Genomic DNA, 27,628 nt, shown 5'->3' with positions numbered 1-27,628 from the left:
AATTTTCTATTTAGATCTGAAAGTGATCCAAGTTGGAAAAAAAAGCATCTCAGATTTTAAAAATCATACAGTTGAGCTTGACAACAGTGTGATAAAAATCAAATAAAGTCACATCATTAGAATTAATAAATTCCTTTTCAATCTTATAAAAATTTTCAGTAACGGTAACACCTGAATTCAGTAAGGTTTTAAATATAGCACTGCCAGACACTGTGGCTCATGCCTGTAATCCCAGCACTTTGGGAGGCTGAGGCAAGAGGACTACCTGAGCCCAGGGGTTCGAGAACAGTCTGGGAAACTTGGCAAGACCTTGTCTCTACATTAAATTAAAAAATTAGCAAAATGTGGTGGCACATGCTTGTGGTTCCAGCTACCTAGACGGCTGAGGTGGAAGGATCACCTGAGCCCAGCAGGTTGAGGCTTTGGTGGCTGTGAGCAAGTCACTACAGTCTAACCTGGGTGACAGTGAGACTCTGATTAAAAAAAAAAAAAAATTAGCACTAATATATTTTTAAAACAGAATACAATTTTTCTCTGCTTATGAGCTGTTCGTCCAACTTCATCCACATATATGGTTTTCAACATATATATTATTTTGCTCAACAAATATTTACAGAGTACCTACTATGGTCCAGGTACTATTCAATGCCTGGCAAATGTATGTCAAAATGAGCAAAATAATCAAACAAAGGAAAACAGAGTAAAAAGAATGTTTAAAGAAATTGACCTTTCTTTTTTTTTTTTGAGTTGGAGTCTCACTCTGTCGCCCAGACTGGAGTGCGGTGGCCGGGAGCGGCCACTGCAGCCTCGACCTACTGGGCTCCAGCGATCCTTCCACCTCAGCCTTCCAAGTAGCCGGAATTACAGGCGTGCGCTACCACGTCCGGCTAATTTTCTGATTTTATTGTAGAGATGAGGTCTTGCCTGCCCAGGAGGGTCTCAAACCCGCGGGCTTGGGCAATCCACTCACCTCAGCCTCCCAAAGGCGCAGGATTACAGGCTGAGCCACCAATCCTGGCTAGAAATTGACCTTTCATATGACCCAGCAATCCCTCTCCTGGGAATACACTTGGGGGAACACAAATTGTTCTACCAAAAAGACAACTGCACATGTAAGTTTATTGCAGCACTATTCACAATAGCAAAAACATGGAACCAACCCTGCTACCCATTGAAAGTGGACTGGATAAAGAAAGTGTGGTACATATATGCAATGGAGTATTACACAGCCAAAAGAAGGACAAAGTTATGGACTTCTCAGCAACTTGGATGGATTTAGAGTCTATCATACTCAGTAATCTATCACAGAAACAAAGAACTGAGTACCACATGTTCTCACTCATAAGTAGGTCCTGAACGTTTATCACAATACTACAAGAGAGGGATTGGAAGTGCCAGGGTGGGCTGGGTGGGAAACATAACATCGCTAAGGGTACCTGATCCTACACTAGGGCAAGTGAGGATGAGTGGGAGGCCCAAACTTCACCTGCACGTAGACCACTTATGTGCTTAATCCTGACTTGAACTCTACATCCTTACAATAAAATAAAGGAAAAAAATAAAATTTAAAAAGAAAAAATGTTTAGTGAATTTTGAGCTGAGTGTGGCATGACCAAATTATCAATGCCTTTTAAAATTACAACAATTTTTTCTATAAACAAGTTGTGTACTTTTCTTTATTTAAAAAAAACACAGAATGATGAAGGCTTTATAATTATTTCAAGTATGCCAGTGTTTTACTAAACTTACTTCTATTCAAATATTGTTAGAGAGTCTTATTTCCGTTATTTTACAATGCAAATGCAGGAAAGTTTCACCTTAATGCCCGGAACTATTGAAAGGGTGTTTTTAGCCAGAGATGACAGGCTATCCCCCATTCACTTTGGTCTCAGGATAAATAAAGAGAACTCTGTCCAGTAAGCAATCATTTAGGTTTCCAAAGTAGGAACTCCAACATGAGGTTTTAAAAATTACTATAATTTTTCAACAGACAGAATGGAAAAAAGATCAACTCTTACCTGAGCGCTCCTGAATGCTTCTTAAAAATATAAAACCGTTTACTTGGATCATTACTATGAGAGCTGGAGGGATAACAGACAAACAGGATTTTATTAATTTTATTATACAATAAATGATATTCATTTTATGGCCACATTTCAAGGCTATGCTTCATTTCTTAGTTTTAAATAAAAGACCATGATCTATAGAATACAATTCTGTTGGTCATTGCTGTGATTTGAATGTCTGTGTACCCCCAAATTCATGTTAAAATCTCAACCCCCAAGGTGATGATATTAGGATTAGTGCCCTTATAGAAGAGACCCTAGGGAGCTAGTGCACCCCTTCCACCATGTGAGGTCACAGCAAGAAGGTGCTGTCTATGAGGAGTGGGCCCTCACCCAGATACCGAATCTGCTGGCACCTTGATCGTGGACTTTCCAGCCTTCAGAACTGTGAGAAATAAATTTCTGTTGTTTATAAGCTACCCAATCTATAGTAATTTGTTATAGCCATCCAAATGGACTAAGATAGTCATCTCTGTTAAATTCAAGATTTTTGTCTTACATTCCATTTTACCTGTATCTTCTCTTTTTTTTTTTTTTTTGAGTTGGAGTCTCACTCTGTCACCCAGGCTGGAGTGCAGTGGCATGATCACAGCCACTGCAGCCTTGACCTGCTAGGCTCAGGCAATCCTTCCACCTCAGCCTTCCAAGTAGTTGGAACTATGGGTGTGCACCACCATGCCCAGCTAATTTTTTGATTTATTGTAAAGATGAGGTCTCTCCAAGTTGCCCAGGCTGGTCTCCAACCCCTGGGTTCAGGCAATCCTCTCGCCTCCACCTTCCAAAGTGCTGGGATTCCAGGCGTGAGTCACTGCGCCCACCCTTACCTGTATATTTTCTAATAACATATTTCTCTGAGAATATTCTTAGATTTCTAGGGGCTCACTGGATCAGTGCCTTACCATTATTTGAAAAATACAAAAAGTACCAAAGTATTTTTCAACTATTAAGAGTAAAAACAATTTAAGGGATATTTGTATGTTGCTATGATAGAAATTGTCATGAATAATTATTTATTACATTCTAATCTTAATATGTTTGAGGAGGGAGGACAATCTAAATGATCCTGGAAGTAAACACTAAGTAAGCTAAATGCCATTGCTAAATGTCAGAAAAATGAAGCATTCAGAGTCCTTTGCAATTACTAGAAGAACTTTTAAAGAAAGCAAATTAGCCAGGCTCATTGGCTCACACCTGTAATCCCAGCACTTTGGTTGGCCGAAGTGGGAGGATTACCTGAGCCCAGGAGTTTGAGGCCAGCCTAGGCAACATAACGAGACTTCAATTCTCTAAAAAAAAAAAAAAAAAAAAAATCTTCCAAAAATTAGCTGGGCATGGTGGCATGCGCCTGTAGTTCCAGATACTCAGGAGGCTGAGATGGAAGGATCGCCTGAGACAAGGTTGTGGGGAGCTGTGATCATGCCACTACTGAACTCCAGTCTGGGTGACAGAGTCAGACCCTGACACACATACACAAAAAAAGCAAATTAACGGAGGCAGAGCTCATGAGTTAAAACAATGCTTCTCCTATGCACAGAACAGAAAACCACTAACCAAACTTTGCTGCCAATGATAATAGCTCTTACACCTTTTAAACTGATAAGGAATGCTTTCCTGTGTTAGAAAGTCAGACAAGATCAGCCAGGATTAGCCTAGCACAGTATTACTAAATTTGTGGTCTGTGGACCAGCAACATCTGGGAGCTTATTAGAAATACAAAGTCACAGGGCTTACTGAAAACCTAATAAATTAATCTCTGACAATGGGACCCAGAAATCAGTTTTAACAAGTTTCCCAGCTGGTTCTTATGCAAGATAAAGTTTGAGAAGCGCTAGCCCTATTTTGAACAGACAGACCCAAACTAGCCAACACAGGTCAACTGTTACCCTCAGACACAAGGTAACCATCACCAGAATATGGGGAAAGAAAGATTCCAGCAAGCTGTAATTCCAAGAAAATATCCTCAGGATAGATGCCATGATGAATGCAATGAGTATCTCTCTCAAAGAGATAACAGAGGCTGGGAGCAGTGGCTCAGGGCTGTAATCCCAGTACTTTTGGAGGCTGAGGCAGGAGAATTTCAAAGCCAGGAGTTGGAGATCAGATGCCTGGGCAACATAGCAAGATCCCATCTCTCTCTGTTTTTTGAAAAAGAGGTGATGAAGACACATATAAGGCAGAATTACAGAACTCAAGAAAAGGAATGATCCCTATGTGTGGCTGTGCTGATCAGATACTTCACATATGAAATGAAAAGGAAGAAGAGGGACATTCCAGGGAATAATCAAGACTACGAAAAAGTCACTTTAGATAGTGAATATGAAGAAACTATATATTGGAGAAGATTAATTGATGGGGGGGCTATCTTCTGGCAACAGAGTTGGTGTAGGCTGGGAATAAAAGTACTCAGCATCTGAGAAAACGACGCTTCTGTGCCTATAGAGCTAAGCCTACGTCCATGCTGAGTAGGAGTGAGGGCACACCATTCAAGAGGAGGTACCAGAGGCAACGAGGAAAGCAAGGCACCACTGAAGCAGGGGAAAAGCAAGGGACCTACAAGGCCCCTAGAAGAGTTGAGGTGGAAGCTTCCAGCTCTATGAGGTTAACGATGAATAAGAGTTCAGTGTGCACGATGACAGTGCAGGGTTGGGGCTCACTGGAAATTAGAGGAAAAGGCATTGAAGGAAGCCTGGGGCCAACTGGAATGTTTGGGGCTAGAACGGGGTTGGAGTCCCACAAGACAGTTGAGATGTCTATGAAAATGGGAGGGGAGGACAGAATGACACATGGGTATATAAGAAATGCCAAATATATTTTTCAATTTAATACTCTATAAATTAGTGGCAGAATAGGAGATCTGTTAGGGCAGTCGTGTGTTTGGCACAGAATAAGAGAACAACGTTGCTCCCAGAAGTGTACCGAGGGAAAGGCTGGCTGGAACGTGGTTTAGAGCAACTGAGGTATGGGTACAGAACCACTGTAGCAGTGGAGGCAGCGTGGGAAACTGCAGAAGAGGACTTCCAGGAAGCCATGATGTATGATCAAGAGAACTTCAGAAACTTGGGACAGTGAATTATTTCCAGCTGGTGTTCCATGTTTATGCAAATCATGCCCTGAATCAGACTAAGCTTAAAGGATATTGGGGTGAAAGTGGTTTGAATCCTCAACAGAGGATTTTTGTTCTTTATAGATGCCAGTGAGTCAAAGATGAAAATATTAAATACTTAGAAATAATGAACTGAATCTCAGGAAAACTTAGCATTGAAACTGGAGGATTTACACTTGAAAGGTACAAGGTAAAACTCTGAGAGTGGTTAAGGTACCAAGAAAGTGAATACTAAGGGACAAGAAGAGTTTGAAGGAAGAAAAGCTAATTATATATAGAGGGAGTAGCAAAAAAGGAAGAAAAATGGTGTTAACAGTTTAACAAAAGTTGAGAAGAGTTCCAAAAGTGAGTAATCAAGTGTCAAATACTCTGAAGAAGTCACAGAGGAGTAAGAATGAAAAACAGTGAGTATATTTAGTGATTAGGATATGACTGATAACCTTTAGAGGAGCAACTTCAGCTGTAGGTGGGGGTGACACTCAAATCATAACGGTGAAAAATGACAAGCTAGTAAAGAATACTCATTTCAAATGTCGATGGTAAAAGGAAGACAGTAAAATATGTGAAGGATGGATCTCCTTCATCCTAAAAAAAACTTCCTGAAAGTATCTGCATGCAGAATGAATGTAGTCGAGAAAAGAGATGGACTGAAGGTCCCAAATAGCAGAATCAGGTTGTGGAGGAAATGTAGATGAGGGGCAGCATTAACTTTTAAAAAAGTGGGATACGTTTGTTTCCTGAGATTGGTGTCTGGATGAAAGAAAAAAAATGAGGTAGGAGAAAGTTAATCTTGAGAAAAAGGACAACCTCTGAGTAATAAGTAGGCAAGGTTAACAACTGAGAGACTACATTAACATTTTGACAGATGTTGTAGATGAACATAAGAAGTATTTGAAAAAAAAACAGGACCAAATTAAAGTTTAAGATCATGAATCCAGAACTGATGGAATCAAGCACAGATTCAAGCAGCATTCTTTTTTTTTTTTTTTTGAGTTGGAGTCTCACTCCATCGCCCAGGCTGGAGTGCAATGGCACACTCAGGGCCACCCCAGCATTGACTTGCTGGGCTCCAGCCATCTGTCTACCTCAGCCTTCCAAGTACCCGGAATTATAGGCATGCACTACCACGCCCGGCTAATTTTTGATTTACTGTAGAAACGAGGTCTTGCCAAGTTGCTCAGGCTGGTCTTGAACCCGCGGGCTCAGGCAATCCATTCGACTCAGCCTCCCAAAGTGCTGGGATTACAGGTTGAGCCACTGAGCCTAGTCAAGCAGTTTTCAATTAGTACTAACTGTGCCTTGAATAAACTGCCACGGTGCAAAGCTAGATTCAAGCAGTGTGGCAGTCCAAAACTGAGCATAGAGATAGATCAAAAAGGATAAAAAATTCAAAGACAGCAAGGCCAAGCATGACTGTGAAGATGTAAGATTCTAGGACAAAAACAAAGCAGGACTCAAAACAAATTACCTGAAGGTTAAGGTTGAATGACAAAATTGGATTGGTGCTACTTGGTGGGAAAAAAGGGGTTAAGATCCTTAAAGTCATGGGGGTAATGAGAATAGAAAATATTTTCTGGCCGGGCATGGTGGCTCATGCTTGTAATCCCATCACTTTGGATGGCCAAGGCAGGGAGGATCACTTAAGGCCAGGAGTTCGAGACCAGCCTGGGCAACATAGTGAGACCCGTCTCTACAAAAAGAAAATAAATATTTTCTATGGTGAGGTAAAATGGGACGGTATTAAGAAAGGGGATACAATGAAGTACAGGTAGATGTGAAGAACTGGCACTAAAGAAGTCAAGGTACCATGAGGTCAGGTTGACCATCGAGGCGGGGGAGAATCAAACCTATGAGCCAGGTGCTGAAGCCACCAAAAAATGTGGGCAAATCCTTCAAAGTGGTAGTTAACTATACCCAGAAAGTAATATACAGGTTTTGTAATAATCTGAAAGAAAACCACTCTTATTGGCTATACTTTATTTCTAACTGAAAATAAATAGAACAATTTCAATTTGAGTAATCAATTTATCATACTTATATCTGAACACTTTTTGATTATTCAAAGTAAAAGTAAGGTGGGCTCTGAAATCTTTCCCTAGTATATGAAGTATATTATAAGTGTTCAAATTCAAGTTCAAGTTGAATTGATGTGTGAAAAGGAATTCTAACAGAAGCATCATGACTGAAATATCCCTATAGTCTCTCATTTTATGTTTCTTTGAATGAATGCAAAGATGGATAGCTGAAAAGACATGCACAGATAAATGGGCAGGGGAAGACAGAAAAAAGGAGAGAAAATAAAGTTCGTAGTATATCAAAGTGATTGTTTTGAAGAGGATAACACTCATGAGGTTACATATACAGGGGTCCCTTGGTATTCATAGGGGATTGGTTTCTAGCATCACCTGTGGACACCCAAATCTGCAGATGCTCAAGTCTCTGAGATAAAATGGCACAGCATTACATATAACCTATGCAAATCCTCCTATACCCTTCAAGTCATCTCTAGATTACTTATAATACCTAATACAATGTAAGTTCTATGTAAACAGTTGTTAAACTGTATTGTTTAGAGAATAATGACAAGAAAAAAGTCTGTACATGTTCAGTGCAGATGCATTTTTTAACATTTTTGATCCACAGTTGGTTGAATCCACAGATGTAGAGCCCACAGATCCAGAGAGCTGACTGCATTCATTGGATAAATATGTGGAAAACATTTAAAATTTTATGTTGGAAAATAACCACTTTTTGAAAGAAATAAAGGGGGAAAAAAGTTCCCATAGAAAAACAAATTTCCCTAACAAACTCATTCCAATTTCATTCATCTAATTGTTCTTATAGTTTTTGTTCCATTAAGTTTATGAACTACTATGCTGAAAAATAGTACAGAACATCCTAGATGTTCCCTATTGCTAGAACCTTTTAGTTCCTTGAGGAGACAAACTTGTTTCTAATAGGACAACTTTATTAAAAAACAAAAACAAAAAACTTCCTGAATGGCAATTTTGATTGGCAGATTATCTGTTTAACTTACCTCATCATATGATTTATAAAGGCTTTGTTACAGTTAGTATTGTACTTGCAAAAATTACAGTGAATATATATAGAAAAGTGGCTTGCAAAATCTTTTATTTTAGAACGACATTCAATGCACTTGTGAATTCCCCGACGACACCTTATGCAGACAGGAAAAAAAACAAAAATATATTGTAAAACAAAATAATAAGGCAAAGACTTATTAGTCTTTATTAATTAAACTCAAGATGTTTAAAGTAGTATCTTTGAAATATATTTCAAACATAATTTAAAAACTGGCTTTGTAAAAAGTGTAATACCAATAAAAGAATAAGTATAAAAAATGTAATACCAGTAAAAGTTTCCCTGGAAAAAAAAGGATCAAATTAACCAGTTCAACTATTATTAGATAAAAGCACAAGATATAAGAATAGTGTAAAAGATGCAAATTATAGAACACAGTAATTCAAGTTCTGCATGGTAGTTGTAAAAGAGTATCTTTTTCATCATTTGCTTATTAGTATTTATGTCAGATAAGTGATTATCATGTAAATGTGCAATAGGATTCTGTGATATGGAAAATTATATTCAAATAAACATAATATTTCAGATTAAATTAGTATTGTATATGAGGAATAAAGATGTTACCTTAAGTTCTTCAAAGCTATGCTGATTTTGTTTTTTCGGTTGCGCTGTCTCTTTTGCTTGTAAGAGGATTTTGCTTTGCATTTAGGTGGCCCTCCACTTTGCTTACTTGTATTGGGTTTATTTGCAGTGGATGCAGTTGCATGAGGCTTGCTTGTCTTAGATTTACTGGCAGTAGATTTTGTAGGACCTTTAGCAGTTGTATTTTTAGACTTTGGAGGTGAGACTTGAAAAGAAGAAGTACTTGGGCCACAACTGAGAGGTATAGTTGATGCTTTTGATTGGAGAGGTCCAAGCGAAGCTCGAATAGTAACCTATAAAAACAAAGGTAATATATTTTTAGAAAATCAGTAATCACGTTAATATTAAAAATATCACTGTCAGCCCTCACAAAAAAAAAACCTCACAGTGTGTCAAACACCATTTTTTGAGTCAAGGTCTCACTCTGTCACCCAGAGTGCATTGGCATGATAATGGCTCACTGCAGTCTCAATCTCCTGGCCTCATGCGATCCTTTTGCCTCAGCCTCCCAAGTAGCTGAGACTACAGGCATGTGCCACCAGGCTTGGCTAATTTTTTATTTTTTTGGACAGACAAGGTCTCACTATGTTGCCCAGGCTGGTCTCAGACTCCTGGGCTCAAGCGATTCTCCCACCTTGGGCTCCCAAAGTGCTGGGGTTACAGGCATGAGCCACCATGCCTGGCCTTCAAAACCAAATATTAAGAGGTAAAACTGTAAGACTCTTAGAAGAAAATATAGTAGTAAATCCTTGTGACCATGAGTTAGGCAATGGTTTCTTAAATATGACACCTAAAGCATAAGGAACCAAAGGTAAAATACATGAATAAGCATTCCTTTAAAGAAGATATATAAATGGTCAATAAACACATGTTGCTATGAATGTACAATGGTACAGTCATATTGAAAAAGTTTGGTTGTTTCTCAAAGTATTAAAGACAAGAGTTACCATATACGGGCCATTGCCTTGCTAGACTCTGGGGTGGCCATGTGCTCTCTGAGCTATGGCTGTTGCCTTGCTTCCTGGCTTGGCCCCCTACCCACCTTGGGGAGGTGAATTTTTTCTTTCTCTCTCTCTCTCTCTAATTTACTTTTAAAATAAACTATGTTTTCTAATCTAAAGTAAAAGTTACCATATAACTCAGCAATTTCACTCCTAGGTATACACCCAAGAGAAATGAAAACATATGTCCACACAAAAACGAGTACTGATGAATGGATAAATAAAATGTGAAATATCCATGTAATGGAGTATTATTCTGCCATAGAAAGGAATATAGTACTAAAACATGGTACTATACAGATGCACCTACAAAACATTATGCCAAGCCAAAGTAATCAGTACTTAAGGATCACATATTGTATGATTTCATTAATATGAAATGTCCAGAAAAGGAAAATCTATAGGGGCTAAAAGGAGATTAAAGTTTACACACAGCTGGTGAAGGGGTAATAAAGAGTAAATGCTAATGGTACAAGGTTTCTTTGGGGGTGATAAAAATGTTCTAAAATTGACTGTGGTGATGGTGATGCTTGCACAACTCTGTGAATATGCTAAAAACCATTGAATTGTACATTTTAAATGAGTGAAATGTATGATATATGAATTATACCTCAATAAAGCTGTTACAAAAAACACTGCAATACAAAAAGTTAAACATCATTATTTTGCAAACAGCAAACTCTAGTCAGGTAAGTATATCACTTATTCTAAATAGTCAGACCTATTAAATGAGATTTATCTTGATATTTACTGTTATATTATAGCTTCCTATTGATAGCAATTGTATGTTAAACAGATGTTAATGGATAATTAGGGGTTAGAACAAATTACTTGACTATCAAAAGAGTATATTCCACAGCTATTTTTATGCTATAATATAACTGAAAGGCCTCCAGAAATATAGAGGTCAAAATTTAAATCTCAGAGCCTGACATAATAATTCTGGAAAAGTCTGCATTATCCTTTGGTAACTATAAAACATATTTCCAGTAAATGTGACCTTCTCTTTCTGGGAGCTCGTTGGGCATGATTTCTGCTTCCAAGGTTGTGGTGGAGATTATAGTAATTCATCATAAGCATGGAGATTAAAATAATGCTTAGAATTTTCTTAATGGTAGCTAATACAAAATTTATCATTTAGTATTTGAAAAAAGAATATGTTTGATTATATCCACTGGCTAATAATGGAAAATGCTACTAACATTCTCTTTAATTCTTTGACTATGTTTCTTCACCATGTACTGGAGGAGCAGCCTCTGTGAAGTCCTATGAAATACATGTGGTTTGGTATCATACAGAAGCACTGGAGTAGGTGTCAAATAATGAGGTTAAATCTCATCACTAGCTGAGTGGCGCAGCCTGTAATCCCGCGCTTTGGGAGGCTGAGGTGAGTGGATTGCCTGAGCCCACCGGTTCGAGACCCACCTGGGCAACTTGGCGAGACCTCATCTCTACAATAAATCAAAAATTAGCCAGGCATGGTAGCGTGTGCCTGTAGTTCCAGTTACTTGGAAGGCTGAGGCGGAAGGATCGCCGGAGCCTAGCAGGTCGAGGCTGCAGTGGCCAGGAGCGGCCACTGCACTCCAGTCTGGGCGACAGAGTGAGACTCCAACTCAAAAAAACAAAACAAAAAATCTCATCACTACCTTTTCCTAGCCATGTGACCTTGAGTAAAGAATTTATCCTAAGCCTCTTCGTCTGTAATATGGGGATAATACCTGCCTTGACTACTTCATTGGATTGCCAGATGAATTAGAAAATAAAATGTATAAAAAGCACATTGAAAGCGTAATTCTCTTTTTTTTTTTTTAGATGAGGTCTCGCCAAGTTGCCCACGCTGGTCTCAAACCCGGAAAGCTTAATTCTAATGTGCTATAAGACAAATAGTATCAGGCTGGGTGTGGTATCTCAAGCCTCTAATCACTGAGGCAAGAGGATTGCCTAAGCCCAGGGGTTCGAGACAAGCTTAAGTAACTTGGCGCAACCTTGTCTCTACAATAAATAAAAAATGTAGCCGGGCATGGTGGCTTGAGCCTGTAGTTCCAGTTACTTGGAAGGCTGAGGTGGAAGGATTGCCTAAGCCCAGGCAGGTCAAGGCTGTGGTGGTCATGAGTGTGCCACTGCACTCCAGTCTGGGCAACAGAATGAGACTCCAACTCAAAAAAAAAAGACATATAGTATCATTATTATCATTACTATTGCCATCTTATTAATAAGGGAAGATATGAGAGAGGAATGTAATGCCTTCATTAGTATTCTCCATGTCTAGTCCCAACATGGAATAAATGGATTGCAGTGAAGGACACTGGATAGTTTCTCTCACTCTAGATGTCCAGATCATTGTTTTACTTTATTTTTGTTCATTCAAACTGCAGACATACATTCAATGGTGTGTACTCAAAACCAAATACAGGCTGAGCATGGTGGCTCATGCCTGTAATACCAGTACTTTGGGAGGCCATGGTGGAAGAATTGCTTGAGTCCAGGAGTCCGAGATCAACTGGGCAACAAAGCAAGACCTTGTCTCTATTAAAAAAAAAAAACAACGTGTTGGACATGGTGGTGTGTGCCAGTAGTCCTAGTTCCTGTAGAGACTGAGGCAGAAGGAGCACCTGAGCCCATGAGGTTGAAGCTGTGGTGAGCTGTGATTGTGTCACTGCACTTTAGTCTAGGGTGACAGAGTGAGACCCTGTCTCAAAATAATAAATAACATTTGGGGATTATTTCATTTTGAATTATCTATTCCTTCACTGGAGAAAATATTCAAGAGCTAACTTTATATAAAGAAGTCAGAGAAACCATATGTATATGAGGCCAACAGGAAGAAGAAAATTTGTAGTCAGACATGTGCTTGCTCGCTAAAAACAGAGATGCTATTCAGGAGCAGAATTTGCTTCTCTGAGAGCAGATTCATTAAAACCAACTTCAACAAACCTATGGCATTCAAAGCACCATGACGGATGTTGGGAACACAAAGATAAATTAAACATGATTCCTGATCTCAAACACCTTTAAGTCTAGCAGCTGAAATAGACATATACACTGCTAACTGAAATAGCTCAAAGACAGCCCACAGAACACTGAAATAACTCGCTGACTCAGTGTACAGTCAATCTAGTTGCACTAGAAATACCGCTCCAACAAAGCACGTCAATAAACTCAAAAAACAATGGTTACAAGTTTTCCTTTCCAAGCATAAGAATGATAAAACCTAAAATTAAGGTCTCAAAAAAACCATAAATCAACTTTATTATATTCAATAGATAAAACCAGGTAGTAGTTTATTTCTATTATCATACAAAATGTTAAAATATAACACTCAAACTCATTTTTGGGGTACATGTGATATTTTTATATAAGCATACAATATGTAATGACCAAATCAGGATGATTACAGCATCCACCACCTCAAGCATTTATCATTCCTTTTGTGTTAGAAACATTTCAATTCTATTTTATTAGTTATTTTGAAATATACAATAAATTACTGTTAACTGTAATTGCCCTATTGTGCTAACACTGGATCTTATTCCTTCTATCCATAATAATAAAAAATTTTAAAAACTCACTTTTGTTCCAGAAGGCAATCCTTCTAGTTCTTTAGGTTTTATAAATGTACGATGCTGTGTCTTATGATCCATTTTCTCCTTGCAAGTCAAAAACTGTAGTCTGCATTTTGTGCAACGATGAATTCCTTTTTTCTGTTTAAAGAAAATGTTAGAAATGGTAACTTCTACCACCACAAACTCTGGGACCCAAAATTGCTCTTAATTCTAATATATAAATATTTTTAAAACCAGTATTTTACCATTTCTCACCATAGGTAATACCAAAATATTATTTCATTTTTAAAAGCACTTCTTGCATTTATATTTGAGTCCTAAAAGAAGTGGTTATCATATAAACACCCAATATGAAAAGCCGTATCAATTAGGTTTTAATTAGAAAGTTCTATATGGATTGCAGAAGCATAAATAAGAACTGATCCCACAAAGAGGGGTAAAACTATGGACTTTGCAGCAAATTGGACGGATTTAGAGTCTATCATACTCAGTGATCCGTCACAGAAACAAAGAACTGAATACCACATGTTCTCACTCATAAATGGGTCCTGAACCTTTATCACAAGACTGTAAGAGGGACTGGCAGTAGCAGGACACTGCAGGGCTGCGGTGGGTGGGTGGGGTGGGGGTTGGTGGTGGTGGGAGGGGAACATCACATCACTAAGAGTACCTGATCCTAAACCAGGGGAAGTGAGGACCAGTTGAAGGCCCAAATTCCACCTGTACATAGACTACTAGACTACTTATGTACCTAATCCTGACTTGTACCTCACATCTCTATAATAAAATGAAGTAAAAAAAGAAATAACGGATCCCAGTCTACTGTTTGAGAACCCCTTGATTGAGTCCCTTCTCAAACCTAGTCCTATGATTTTATCGATGGGAAATAGGACCCAAGAGAAATTTAAGTCACTTGCCCATAGCTGGTTAGTGTTGTTTCTACTATATATCATCAACTGCAATCTTTGTTCTATGCTCTCAATTAAAAATATGTTTTATATTTACATATAAATTTAGAACACGCAAATACAAAAAATGTTTTCTTTAAAGATGTATCTCCACAAGTGCATCACTATTTTCATATAAAACACAATCATTTAGGAAAACTCAATGAGGTAATGTACATGGAAGTATCTAGTATGGTTACTGGTACACAGTGGGCATTTGATGAATAAAAGTTACTTACAAAGTTCAAAGCAATATAGAAACATAATGAGTTTGTATTACTATTTTAGTTTCAACTTCACACTATTTTGGAATTGTGGTGCATTGGATCATATCATAAGTATTGTCAACATAAACAGATTTACCGATACATGCTTGAGAGACGGGGAAAGAGGGGAAAAAGTCAGCCAAAACCAAACAGCAAGTTAACAGGATAGACTGAAAATTCCCTCAGAGTATAGTTCCCAGAAATCTATTCTCTACCTCTACCTATACCTCATCCAGTTTCATGTCTTTATTTATTTATTTATTTTTGAGTTGGAATCTCACACTGTCACCCAGGCTGGAGTACAGTGGCATGCTGCTCACAGCTACCACAGCTTCGACCCACTGGGCTCAGGTGATCCTTCCGCCTCAGTTTTCCAAGTAGCTGGAATTATAGGCACGCACCACCATGCCCGGCTAATTTTTTGATTTATTGTAGAGATAAGGTCTTACCAAGTTGCCCAGGTTGGTCTCGAGCCCATGGGCTCAGGCAATCTTCTCACCTCGGCCTCCCAAAGTGCTGGGATTATAGGTGTGAGCCAGCGCGCCTGGCAGATTTAATGGCTTTAAATAGCATCCACCCAACTACCTACAGAGTAGAACATCTCTAATAGGCATTTGAAATCAACATAGGCAAAGCCAAACTCTAGATAACACTCCACATTTAACCCATTAATAAAACCCATCAGCAATATGTTAAAGAAACATTCATACTCTTTCCGTTTCTCATCACCTCCGAACACCGCTACCATACACATATCTAAGCCATTGACAAGGACTTTGCAATAGCTTCCTGTCCTCTTTCTATTTCTACCCTTCTTTCCCCCACGGTCTATTCTTCCCATAGCTGGCAGGGTGATCTTAAAAGGCTGCAGATATATATTTTTTAAATTTTTATTTTAAAGATGTGGGGTACAAAGGTTGCAGATCTTTCACATGCTTAATCCCTCCCATGGCTTTCCATAACCTCGAGAATCCTGATTCTGGTTTACAAGGCCCTACATGATCTGGCTTGTATTCTACTGCTACAATCTCATCTGCGACTACTCTTTCTCCTACTTGTTTACTGTTGTTCCAGCCACACGGGCCTCCTTGCTGTTCTTTGTACATCCTAGGCATATGTTCACCTCACTATCTACTTACTGTTCCCTCTTCCTGAAATATTCTCTCCCAGACAGCCACATGACTTACTCCTTTATTCCCTTTGGAGAGGCCCTCCTTGACTACCCTATTTTTCTTTTTGAGTTGGAGCCTCACTCTGTCGCCCAGACTGGAGTGTAGTGGCTGCTCCCATCCACCGCAGCCTCGACCTGCTGGGCTCCGGCGATCCTTCCACCTCAGCCTTCCAAGTAGCTGGAACTACAGGCGCGCGCTACCACGCCCAGCTAATTTTTTTATTTATTGAAAAGATGAGGTCTCACCAAGTTGCCCAGGCGGGTCTCGAACCCGTGGGCTCAAGCAATCCACTCACCTCAGTCTCCCAAGGCGCAGGATTACAGACTGAGCCACCGAGCCCGGCTAGAAACAACTCCTTTACCTGAGCTTTGGCAGTCCCTGTCTACCTGTATTTCCTTCCCAAGGCACTTACCATGAGCTGGCATACATATATACATTCAGACATCAATACACGCACACATATACACACTACCCTCTCCTCTACCATAATGCAAATTCCAGAGGACACAAATTTTGCTTTGCTTACTTCTGTATTCCCAATTCCTAAAACAGTCCTTGGCATACATCAGGCACTCAATAAATATGTGTTCAATAAATAGTGAGGCAGACAGCAAGAGACTAGCAGAGTTTACATGAGTAGCAAGCACAATTTGGCTAGTTCAAAATGTCTGCCACTTCATTCAATGAGTATTTATTTGTCTAGAACCCTGAGGTGGGAGACATCAGTCTAGTATTCTCTTAACTAGACTCAAGCCTTGCACATCTCTCATACGCATGTATGCTTGCAATGAACTAGGATGAAGGATGATGATGATACAGCGCACACACACACACACACACACACACACACACACACACACATTTTAATTTATATTTACAATGTATGGTATTTTGGAATTAGGATTTTTTAAAATATTATTTTATTATAAAGATGTGGGGTACAAGTCAGAATTAGGTACATAAGCAATGTATGTGCAGGTGAAGTGTGGGCCTCCAACTAGTCCTCACTTCCCCTGGTTTAGGATCAGGTATGCTTTGTGTTGTTAATAACACAATGTCCAACCAAATAAACATTGATTTGTTTCAGGGGTACAGAAGAAGTTGTCTGTGCTGAACTTTTTGACAAGTATACTTGACTGTAATTTCTGCCTTTAGAACTAATGTCTGTGTAGAATATGAGTCTGTGGTAAAAGCTTAAGCAATTTTAGGCTCTGCAATTTATGAGGGAATGTGACATGGGCAAGTTATCTACTCTCTACAGTTTTGTTTCCTCATCTCCAAAATAAAAACAATCATATACCTACTTCATAGAGTGCTTATAAATATTAAACATGATAATACGCATAAAAGCACCGGTGGCAGACAAATGGCAAGTGATTTGTATATGTTAACTGCTTATTGTTATTATTAAAGAGCTAATGAGGGTATTAAACATATCTGTAATCTTTCATCCTTTCTTAAAAGTTGCATAAACTGAATTGTTAACTCTAAAATCACTCAAGGCATGTTAATGTATTAATTTTTTTAAAAGTTGCAACCACAGTCTTCAAAAAGAATAAAACTAACCAGAGTCAACAATTCTTATTGTCTAAAATTGCACTAACAATATCATTTCAATGACAAACTTATAATCCTGCTTATCTCTGGTTTTTCTCTGGTTTTTGAGTGTTTGGTAAATAAGTATATAAATTGCAAATACCTTAAGGGAAGCCTGATAATTCTTCTTATGAACAGAATCTTTCCTCTTCACTGCTCTTAGGTACTCCAAACTTAACCCAAAAAAATGAGTGCCTGAAACGGACTAAATATTTACGTCCCCACTTAATTCATATGTTGAAATCCTAATTCCTAATGTGATAGTACTGGGAAGTGGAACCTTTGGGAGGTAATTTGATTTTTAAGGTGGAGTCCTCATAAATGGTATTAATGTCCTTATAAAACAGACCTCAGAGAGTTCTCTCACCCCTTCCATCATGTGAGGACAGAAAGAGAAACAGCCATCTATAAACCAGGAAGCAGGCCCTCACCAAACACTGAATTTGCTGGCACCCTAATCTTGGACTTCACAGGCTCCAGAACTGTGTGAAATAAGTGTCTGTTGTTTAAGCCACCCAGTCTATGGTAGTATGTGATAGTAGCCCAAAAAGACTAAGATAGTACCTGTGGTATGTCAGTGGTCCCCAAAACTCCTCCCAAATTTGATGATTCAGTAGAAGGAAGTATAGGACTTGGATGTTGTTATACTCACAGCTATGGCTTATTACAGTGAGAAGATACAGAGTAGGATTAATGAAGGAAAAAGGTGCATTAGGTAGATTCTAGAGTATACCAGGCACCAGCTTCCAAGAGCTCTCTCCTGATGTCACGTAGGATACACTTAAGCAATCCCTCAGCAACTAACTGCAGCAATATGTATGAAGTGTTGCTTGATAGGTTAACTCCCTTGAGTCAAAAAGTCCAGCTCTTTTTGGGGTTAAGTCACCAAATCCTTAGACTCCCAGAAGAAAAGCAGATGGCCACCATAACCGTATTTTTGCACAAGTTATCTAGACAAGCTGGTACAACATGGCTCAAGGTTCCAAACATGTGCAACGTTCTTATCAGTTAATAAGATAGGAAACATTTTAAGAGCTCAATTTCTAGGAGTTAGGCAAGGGCCAATTATACAAGCAGGCCTTTCTAAAATTGTGCAATATTTGAGCAATTTGGATCTGCTGGAGTAACTCTTTCCAATCCATATGGCAAGTTAAGATATACAACTTAGAGTATGAAGAGTGACTATAGCTCAGATAAACCACTTATGAGATATGGCTCACGTAGTGGGCCCATCCATGTCTTTCTTACTTTTCTAGGCATGTATCACTCCCTCCATATTTACATCAATATCATGCTGGAGCTTAGTTCAGCAAAAGGAAAAGAATTAAGTTCAAAGCCTCATAATTAAACAGTCAGAACCAATGCTTTATAGTTCATGATTCTTTTTAAAATCAAGGGCCAAAGAAAGAAATACAGAGCACCAAGAACAGTGTTTTCCAAATGCTATTCCTTAAGAAATTTTAATAGATATTGTGCAAATAAAAAGTTTAAAGGTTAAATACATTTGGAGAACATTATATATGCCCCTGGCTTGGAGATTTACAATATCTGTTAGCATATTAAAAGTTCTGAAAAGTACTGTTTTTAAAAATAAACAAAAGGGAACACTTCTATATTGTTGGTAGGAGTACAAACTAGTTCAACCTCTATGGAAAACAGTATGGGTATTTTTAAAAGAACTAGAAATTGATCTTTCTATACGACCCAGCAATCCCTTTACTGGGAATACATGGGAATACATTTGGGGGAACATAAATTGTTCTATCAAAAAGATACCTGCACACGCATGTTTATTGCAGCACTATTCACAATAGTGAAAACATGGAACCAACCCTGCTGCCCATAGAACGTGGACTAGATAAAGAAAATGTGGTACATACATATGATGGAGTATACACAGCCATAAAGAAGGACAAAATTATGGACTTTGCAGCAACTTGGATAGATTTAGAGTCCATGATACTCAGTGATCTATCACAGAAACAAAACTGAATACCACACGTTCTTACTCATAAGTGGGTCCTGACCATTTATCACAAGACAAAAGAGGGGTCAGCAGAGTAGGACACCGCCAGGGGAAGTTGGGGGGAGCATGTAAAAACACTAAGCCTACCTGTTCTTAAACCAGGGGAAGCGAGGACCAATTGAAGGCCCAAACTTCACTTGTACATAGACTATTTATGTACCTAATTCTGACTTGAACCCTACATCTTTACAATAAAATAAAGAAAAAAAATTTAAAAATAAAAATAAACAAAAAACCTCTACTGATCTTGTAAATCCAATCATTTACTACTTTTTTTATTTTTAAAATTTTAATAGAAAAATCATTTACATTATTCTGGAGTCTAAACAGAAGCCTTGTCCCTTCCCTGTCCCCTCCTCCCAAATGTCTACAAGATGGAGGCTGGAGGTGGAAGCTGGGGTGGAGGCTGTACCACATTTCTTTTACCAGGAACAATTTTAGAGAGAAACACTTAAGAGAGGAACACAACATCTGACTGAACGTTGTTGGGGAAACCCTAGAATAAAAAGATTTTGCCAGAGGTTCTTAAGGGTAGGGTGGCCTACTAGGATAAAGAAAATAGCTACACTGGTACTATCCCAGTCCTAACACAGGTGATCCTGAATGTATTTAAAAATTCTATTTTTATATTTCTTTTCCAATTAACTACAACTTAATTTCATGATCATCTAATGACTTGAGTCAAAGGCCATGTTAGCACCAGCACTGAATAAATTGGTCATGACAATGCAATCAATGATAAGAAAATATAATGGACTGATCAGTGAAAAGGCAAAACTTGATTACATGACCACATTCAGTAACTCCACTGACTGCTGATTTTGGCAAAGGCAATTCACTGTTCCATCAAAGTTTTTAACCCAAAAGACAGTCTACTTGTTTTAGGAAAAGAATCAGTAAGCATCAAATCAGAAATCAAGGGAAAGGTGCAAGCACTAATACTGATATCTCAGAAATTATACAACAGAATTGGTAAAAGTCATGTAGGAAATGAGTTACAACCTAAATATAGTTCTCTGTCATAGTTCATATATCTCGTAATAAGTGTCCTTGCTGTTTCCTTTGTTACTAGCTAGTACAAAGGTTCATTCTGATTCACTGATGAAAGTCATATGTCTTATAATAAAAAGTGGGCTATAAAGTGGAAACAAGATTTGAAGAGGAAAAACATAAGGTTATGAATCCTCAATATTATCTTCCTCAGTTCAAATGTATTCTTTTCCCTGCTCTTGATAAGCACCTTCAAAATCATTCCCATTCCCACCACCCTTATACCTTGAAATATCCAACCTAAATATTCCACTAATCTTCCCTTTATTCCTCCACTCTGGGGTTCCTATTTCTAAATATCTTTCAGAACTTTTACAATTTATGAGTCTCAATGTCACCAAAAAGCAGGCAAGGAAAAGAAGTGGAGGTCTCACAAGTAATTCAGCATAAATTGTGTCATTCAGAACAACTTTGTTTTCTGTCCAGAACAAATCTAACCAATCTTCAAGGTTTTATATATCTATTTTTATACATAAATAGACACAGATATAAATCTATAGATAGAGATCTTTATCTTCTCACTAAAACATGAACAAATAGCTGTTTCATCTCACCTGATGCTTCATGTAATGATTCATGTAGGGGGTTGCCATTCTATTCACTTTGAGGCAAAATGGACATAGCAAGTTCTTAGTGTTCTCATGGGATGCTCTAAAATGAGCTTCTACATCAGAAAATGTTGATGATCTAAACTGGCAAACCTAGAAATATAAAGAAGTCTTAGTTTAAATTTTGTAACTGATAAGCAATTACATCAAAGTAGGGATGACAGGTCATTTGTTTAGAAGAACATTACGTACTACTAGCTCAGCTCTGCTGCCTACAAAACAAGGAATCCTACTGCTGCAAGTAATAAAGACAATCTTTGAAACAGAAATGTTATCTTTCAAAGTTTAGAAATATATTTCAAAACATAGCTAGAATTCTCTTTTCCGATCTACCACCCCCTACCCTGACATGAATTTTCAAGCTCTGACACCTCGTTATATGTTTTTCTTGCTATATATAAAACAGAGTAGTCTCTTCTTTAGATTTTTAATAGCATCCAGGCTATGCCAGTGGCAATTTGTCTTTATCTTGCTTTCTTATTTCTGGAAGCCACTTCAAATTCAGGAAAAATACTCGTCCCAGAGTATTTCATTGGGTTCTCTCTAATGAAGAGCATTTCCTGTTTCCTTGACCTGTCTATATTATTCCTTATATGACAAGCTCAAATATTTGTCTTTCTCCAGCAGGACATTTCTTCATCTAGTTCAGGGGTCAGAAAACTACAGCTGGCAGGCAAAATTTAGTACACCCCCCCCTTACACAGAACACATGAGTTAAACTAAGGGAGTTCCACTAATAAAGAGGGTCTTCAATTTTAGTACAGTAACTAACTGTATTCAAATGATGAAAAAACCAAAAGAACAATACTATTTCATGGCACATGAAAATTAAACAAACACTTAAATACACAATAAAATGTGTGTGTACCTGGCAAATATATGGCATTTCACCGGGTTTATGAGTGTCCTTCATATGTTGTAAAAGAATATGCTCTGTTTCAAATGATAATTCACAGATTTTGCAAATAGCTAAAAGTGGAAAAAATACATTATACCATTTTAAGGATGTACATAAAAAGATTCATTTCGTACATCCATAACAACAACAACAACACTTAATAATAGTAATAGTAGCAGCAGTCACAGTGATGGTGGTTCTAACAATTTTATGGTTGTTAACTCTGTAACGTTGTTTAAAGATATTACTTATATTCACTTATTTAATTCTCATAACATTACTGAGGAAGGCATTGCTATTTTTTTTTTTTTGAGTTGGAGTCTCACTCTGTCACCCAGACTGGAGTGCAGTGGCTGCTCCTGGCCATTGCAGCCTCGACCTGCTGGGCTCCAGCAATCCTTCCGCCTCAGCCTTCCAAGTAGCTAGAACTACAGGCGTGCACTACGCCTGTAGAGATGAAGTCTCGCCAAGTTGCCCAGGCGGGTCTCGAACGTGCGGGCTCAGGCAATCCACTCACCTCAGCCTCCCAAAGAGCGGGATTACAGGCTGAGCCACTAAGCCCGGCTGGCACTGCTATTTTTATCCCCATTTTTCAGATGAGGAACCAAAAGCACAGAAAAGTTAAGTAACTTGCTTGAGATCTTGAAGCTGTATTAAGAAGCAAAGCTAGGATCTGAACCCAAGCTGTCCATTCTCAGACACTGTGAATTTTAACTACCATTGTAGTTATTTTTTGTCTTAAAGTATAAATCAGGGGCATACCTCCATCAATAAGGGTACATTATCTCAAACAAGGTGAAGTGGGAACAAAAGTGAGGCCCAAACTTTACCAGTACAATGACCATTTGTATACTTAACCCTGAATTGTACCCCACATCTTAAAAAAAAAGTATAAATCCAAGTCATTGGTTTCAAATTTGAAAATCATGAAATCTGGGTGTTCTAGTTTAGTGCCCTACACTAAACTAGAGCTATATCAAAGAAGTTTCTACTAATGAATTACTTATGAGAGGAACTTCAATTTTAGTAACAAATTTTTTCTTTCTTTCCTTTTCTTATTTCCTTAGAGATGGGGGTCTCACTATGTTGCCCAGGCTGGAGTGCAGTGGCTATTCACAGATGTAATTGATCAGAGTGCACTACAGCCCAAATTCCTGGGCTCAAGTGATTCTCCTGCGTCAGCTTCTTGAGAAGATGGGACTACAGGCACGTACCATTGTCTGGCTTTAGTACAAATTTTATTTATAAAACAATTTTATTTATGCCCTCAAATTACAAAGTCGATTTCTTAAAAAAAATTTTTTTTTATTTTAAGGATGTGGGTACAATTCAGGATTAGGTATACAAGTGGTCATCATATAGGAAAAGTTTGGGCCTCCCTTTGGTTTCCACTTTGCCCGGTTTATTATCAGGTATGCTTAATGATGCTGTGTCCCCCCCAAAGTCTATTTCTTATTCTTACATTTCTGTCAGAATTTTTATAGTCTCCTCACAGTTCAGTTGATCAAAATAAGTAATATTCAGGATTTCAATGAAACTGTCACTTACTAGAGAACTCATGGGGTGTGTGTGTGCTCTCGATGTGGCACTGCAGTTGGAAGGGAGTAGGATACTGCCGATAGCAGTGCTGGCAGGTGGTGTGGTTTTCCCAGCTCTCACTGTTTTGCTTCTCAAGTTCCAAGTGGTGTTTCATGTGGTTCATAAACCTACAAATATTTGTCAATAGGCACAAAAATTTAAATTTGTAACCAAAGACAAACCTCACAAATATCTGAGCCTAAATTCTTTAAAAAATGCAATTGTATGACTCAAAATAACATATCTAAGGCCCAAAAGCCCTCTAGAAAGATATGTGCTTTAAATAATTTATTAAAATTAAGAGGGCTCAGTAAAGATTTTTCTTTTCATTTGTTTTTTAAACAATCCATTAATGTAGTAGTATGAAATACCACTAATTTGCTATAATTCTTCATCATTATTTCAGATTTAAAAATCTTTAGACAAAGAAAAATAACAAGCTTCTTTCCCATACAGGAAATACTATTCACATTTTTAAATAAAATATGTAAAGGAAGGAAACCCTACCACCAAAAGCAGCTAGTCATGAGAGAAAACTTTTGAAGTTTTGAGTTGCTTAAAAAACACAACTTGGTATTTTGATTTGTGTACTGGTTTCCAAATGCATGCAATAGCAATTTTAATGGCTATAATTATAAGAATCTTTTGTTTTATTTAATAATAGTGGCTTACCATTAGCACAAACTGTTCATTTTTCCTTGTAGACTATGCCCTTTGTAGCACTATTTTTTAGTTTTCCATTCTGTTATTTCAACTTCTCTAAAAGCCTTCTTATAAGAAGGAACTATGTCGTTCAAAGGCAGTGAGTAAAATATAAATGGGCATACCTATTTCAAAGAGCTTACTAAAGATTTTTGTTGGATTCCAAAGTAAATATATTCAATCAAAACAATTTTAAGACTGGGCCAACTATCTACATTTATTCACTATGAATCCCTGAAGAAAGTAAGCTTGAAATGAAGTCAATGTCATTAACTTAGATAGTGATCATAGTGAAGGTCTTGACATGTATCTTTTTTTCCACACCTCCAAAACACTCCTTCTCTTTAGAGTTGGATATGGTTCGCTCAACATATCTTCTTTCCTCCTTTGGTTTTGGTAAATGCCTGCAATTTACTTTGAAAAGTATCTAAAAAATCAGATGGCTCTGAGCTATTCGTATCAGATGAACAGATATGTGGTAAAGCAATTATAGCAAAATGTTAATGCAGGACTTGAGGTGGTTCACAGACAACTGTCATTGTAAAAAATTTTATAATAAAATGTGGGAAAGACAGCCTCACCTAATATAACTATCAGACTACGCAGGCAATAAAAAATACCAATTAATATGTTTTATTACTTGGTTCTGTTACTATTTCATTTAAGATATTAGATATGTGATATACCAAATAATGTGTTAAGTTACAAAATCAAAGCAGACATGTTTTATAGAACTGTTATTTCTCTAAAGATCACCCCCAAAAATTGCTTTCTCTGCAAGGTAAATGTGCTAAAAGTTATAAATTTTAAAAATTGAGCTTCAAATAAGATTAGTATGGAGGAGGTCACACTGAATAAAGTAGTTCCTCCTGTGATACGAAGATTCAAAAGAAGATAGAAAATAAAAACATCTCATCAAAACTCCTAGTTTGATGATGACTATAAGGAAAAGAAGCAATATTCCCCTAAGTTAAAATACACTTTTTATTTTCTTAAGTTATCTTAAAACAACACAACTAGAAGGATCCAGGAGTTAAATTTCTAAAACACAAGAAAAGACAAAAGCTTTTCAACATGATAATCTGCCTCTGTTCTTAGTGAAAAATGTGTAGGACACCTACGATGGTGCAGAAAAATAAAGACACAACATTCATATCTGTAGTATTTCAGTTTTCAAACAGAAATAAAAATAAGTATTTACGTACCTAATATTATTTTTAAGAACTTTCAAGCAACTGAAGCATTTAAAGGTTGTATAAGTCTTCTGTTCTTCCTCGACAGCTCCTTCATGCCTTCCATAATAAAAGTCACTAACTAACATGATCAATTTTCCTTTCTCTGAACCAGAATTATCTTTGTTTTCATCGCATGAAACTTCTGTTTTAATACTTCCTAAAAAGTCATTTGCCATGTCTGGACAACAGCGCTGAAGAAGAAAAAAGATACAAGCTTTTTTATATCACTTTTAAAAATCAGATACCAAAAAATGACTCCTTACAACTAGTGCCAGATGATGTAAAACAGTGCTTGGCAATATATCTGAAAAGACATTCACCAAAATTTTGGCTTCGTTCTTTATATATCTAAAGAATACAAACAATAAACACCTACTATCTTAATAAAGAAATAAATTCAAAATCAAATTGAAATCTTAAGATCAGGAATATTTATATACCTAATACCCTTTTCCTTGCAATTTTCTTAGATGTAAATATCTAATAATTTGTTTTTTTGGCCAAAAATCATACATTTAATATCTGTGTCAAGATACAGCTTAGGCTGGGCACGATGGTTCAAGTTGTAATCCCAGCACTTTGGGAGACTGAGGTGAAGGGATTGCCTGAGCCCATGGGTTCGAGAACAGCCTAGGCAACTTGGTAAGATCTCATTCCTACAATTAAAAAAAAAAAAGCCGGTCATAGTAGTGCGTGCCTGTAGTTCCAGCTACTTGGAATGCTGAGGTGGAAGGATCGCCTGAGTCCAGCAGGTCAGTGCTGGGGTAGCCATGAGCATGCCACTGCACTCCAGCCTGGGCAACGGAGTGAGACTCCAATTAAAAAAAAAAAAAAGACATAGTTTAAAAGGAAAGCTAGTTTTGTATGCCATTATATGTATGTAAGCTTAACTGTCAAATAACATAGTTTTTCAGTAAAGCCTAATTGGATCTAGACTTTAAGCAAAGTTAGCCAGCCATTCACCAGACTCAGGTGCCAGAAAATGTATAGGACAAAAAGAAAGATGCATCGATTACATCTTGAAAACTTCAAAACATTCATTCCAGAATGTTTTATCTGAAGGAAAAATATACCTTATAAATAAAACTGAGACATCAAATAAACTGATCCTAATGTGGAATACTTTCACACATGAACCTTTTCTGTCCAATAAGATAAAATTTATTTATTGTACATGTTTCAGTTGCAAAATTTCTTAGGAGAATATTCTAAGAATAACTGGAGAACCAAAAATAGAATGGAAGAAGATATTTGCAAATCATATATCTGTAAAGGGTTAAAATCCAAAATATACACAAAACTCCTACAACTCAATAGCAAAAAAGCAAACCAATTTTAAAATGGGCACAGACTGCCAGGCTCGGTGGCTCAGCCTGTAATCCAAGCACTTTGGGAGGCAGAGGCGAGTAGATTGTCTGAGCCCTTGGGTTTGAGACCAGCCTGGGCAAATTGGCGAGACCTTGTCTCCACAATAAATCAAAAATTAGCCAGGCATGGTAGCGTGCACCTGTAGTTCTGGCTACTTGGAAGGCTGAGGCAGAAGGATCGCTGGAGCCCAGCAGGTCAATGATGGGGTGGCCGTGAGTGTGTCACTGTACACCAGTCTGGGCAACAGAGTGAGACTCTGACTAAAATAATAAATAAATAAAATAGGTACAGACAAAAGAAGACACAGAAATACCCAACACGTATGTGAAAAGGTGTTCAATATTACTAATTATTAGGGAAATTCAAATCAAAACCACAATGGCCTATCACCTCACATCTGTCAGGATGGTAATATCAAAAAGACAAAAGATAAGTGTTAGCAAAATGGGGAGAAAACGGAACTCTTTTACATTGCTGACAGAAATTTAAATTGGTGAAGTCACTATAGAAAACGCAAGGGAGGTTCCTCAAAAAATTAAAAATAGCAGTATCATATGATCTAGCAATCCCACTTCTGGGTATATAACTAAAGGAATTGAAATCAGGATCTCAAAGAGATAATCTGCACTCCCATGTTCACTGCAGTATTAGTCACAATAGCCAAGACATGGAAGCAGCAGTCTTTCTTTTTTTTTTAATTTTTTTTTGAGTTGGAGTCTCACTCTGTTGCCCAGACTGGAGTGCAGTGGCTGCTCCCGGCCACCG

The 27,628-nt window shown here is 37.7% G+C and overlaps 1 protein-coding gene across 1 annotated transcript in view; it reads right to left on the bottom strand.

The window, feature by feature from the left end:
- Positions 1-27,628, bottom strand: part of ZNF280C (zinc finger protein 280C) — a 52,560-nt gene that overhangs the window by 3,446 nt on the left and 21,486 nt on the right. The window contains exons 8-15 of the mRNA XM_008059854.2: positions 25,466-25,686; positions 23,529-23,686; positions 21,951-22,051; positions 21,029-21,175; positions 13,424-13,555; positions 8,836-9,146; positions 8,207-8,347; positions 2,019-2,081 (exon numbers count right to left, since the gene is read on the bottom strand). Coding sequence (XP_008058045.1) covers positions 2,019-2,081; positions 8,207-8,347; positions 8,836-9,146; positions 13,424-13,555; positions 21,029-21,175; positions 21,951-22,051; positions 23,529-23,686; positions 25,466-25,686 — 1,274 coding nt within the window. The remainder of the gene's footprint in view (positions 1-2,018; positions 2,082-8,206; positions 8,348-8,835; positions 9,147-13,423; positions 13,556-21,028; positions 21,176-21,950; positions 22,052-23,528; positions 23,687-25,465; positions 25,687-27,628) is intronic.

The sequence above is a fragment of the Carlito syrichta genome, unplaced genomic scaffold (genome assembly GCF_000164805.1).
Source record: "Carlito syrichta isolate Samal-C Ts95f unplaced genomic scaffold, Tarsius_syrichta-2.0.1 Scaffold304400, whole genome shotgun sequence".
NCBI lineage: Eukaryota > Metazoa > Chordata > Mammalia > Primates > Tarsiidae > Carlito > Carlito syrichta.
Note: the sequence above shows the minus strand (reverse complement) of the source record. Positions and strands in the feature narration are given on the sequence as shown.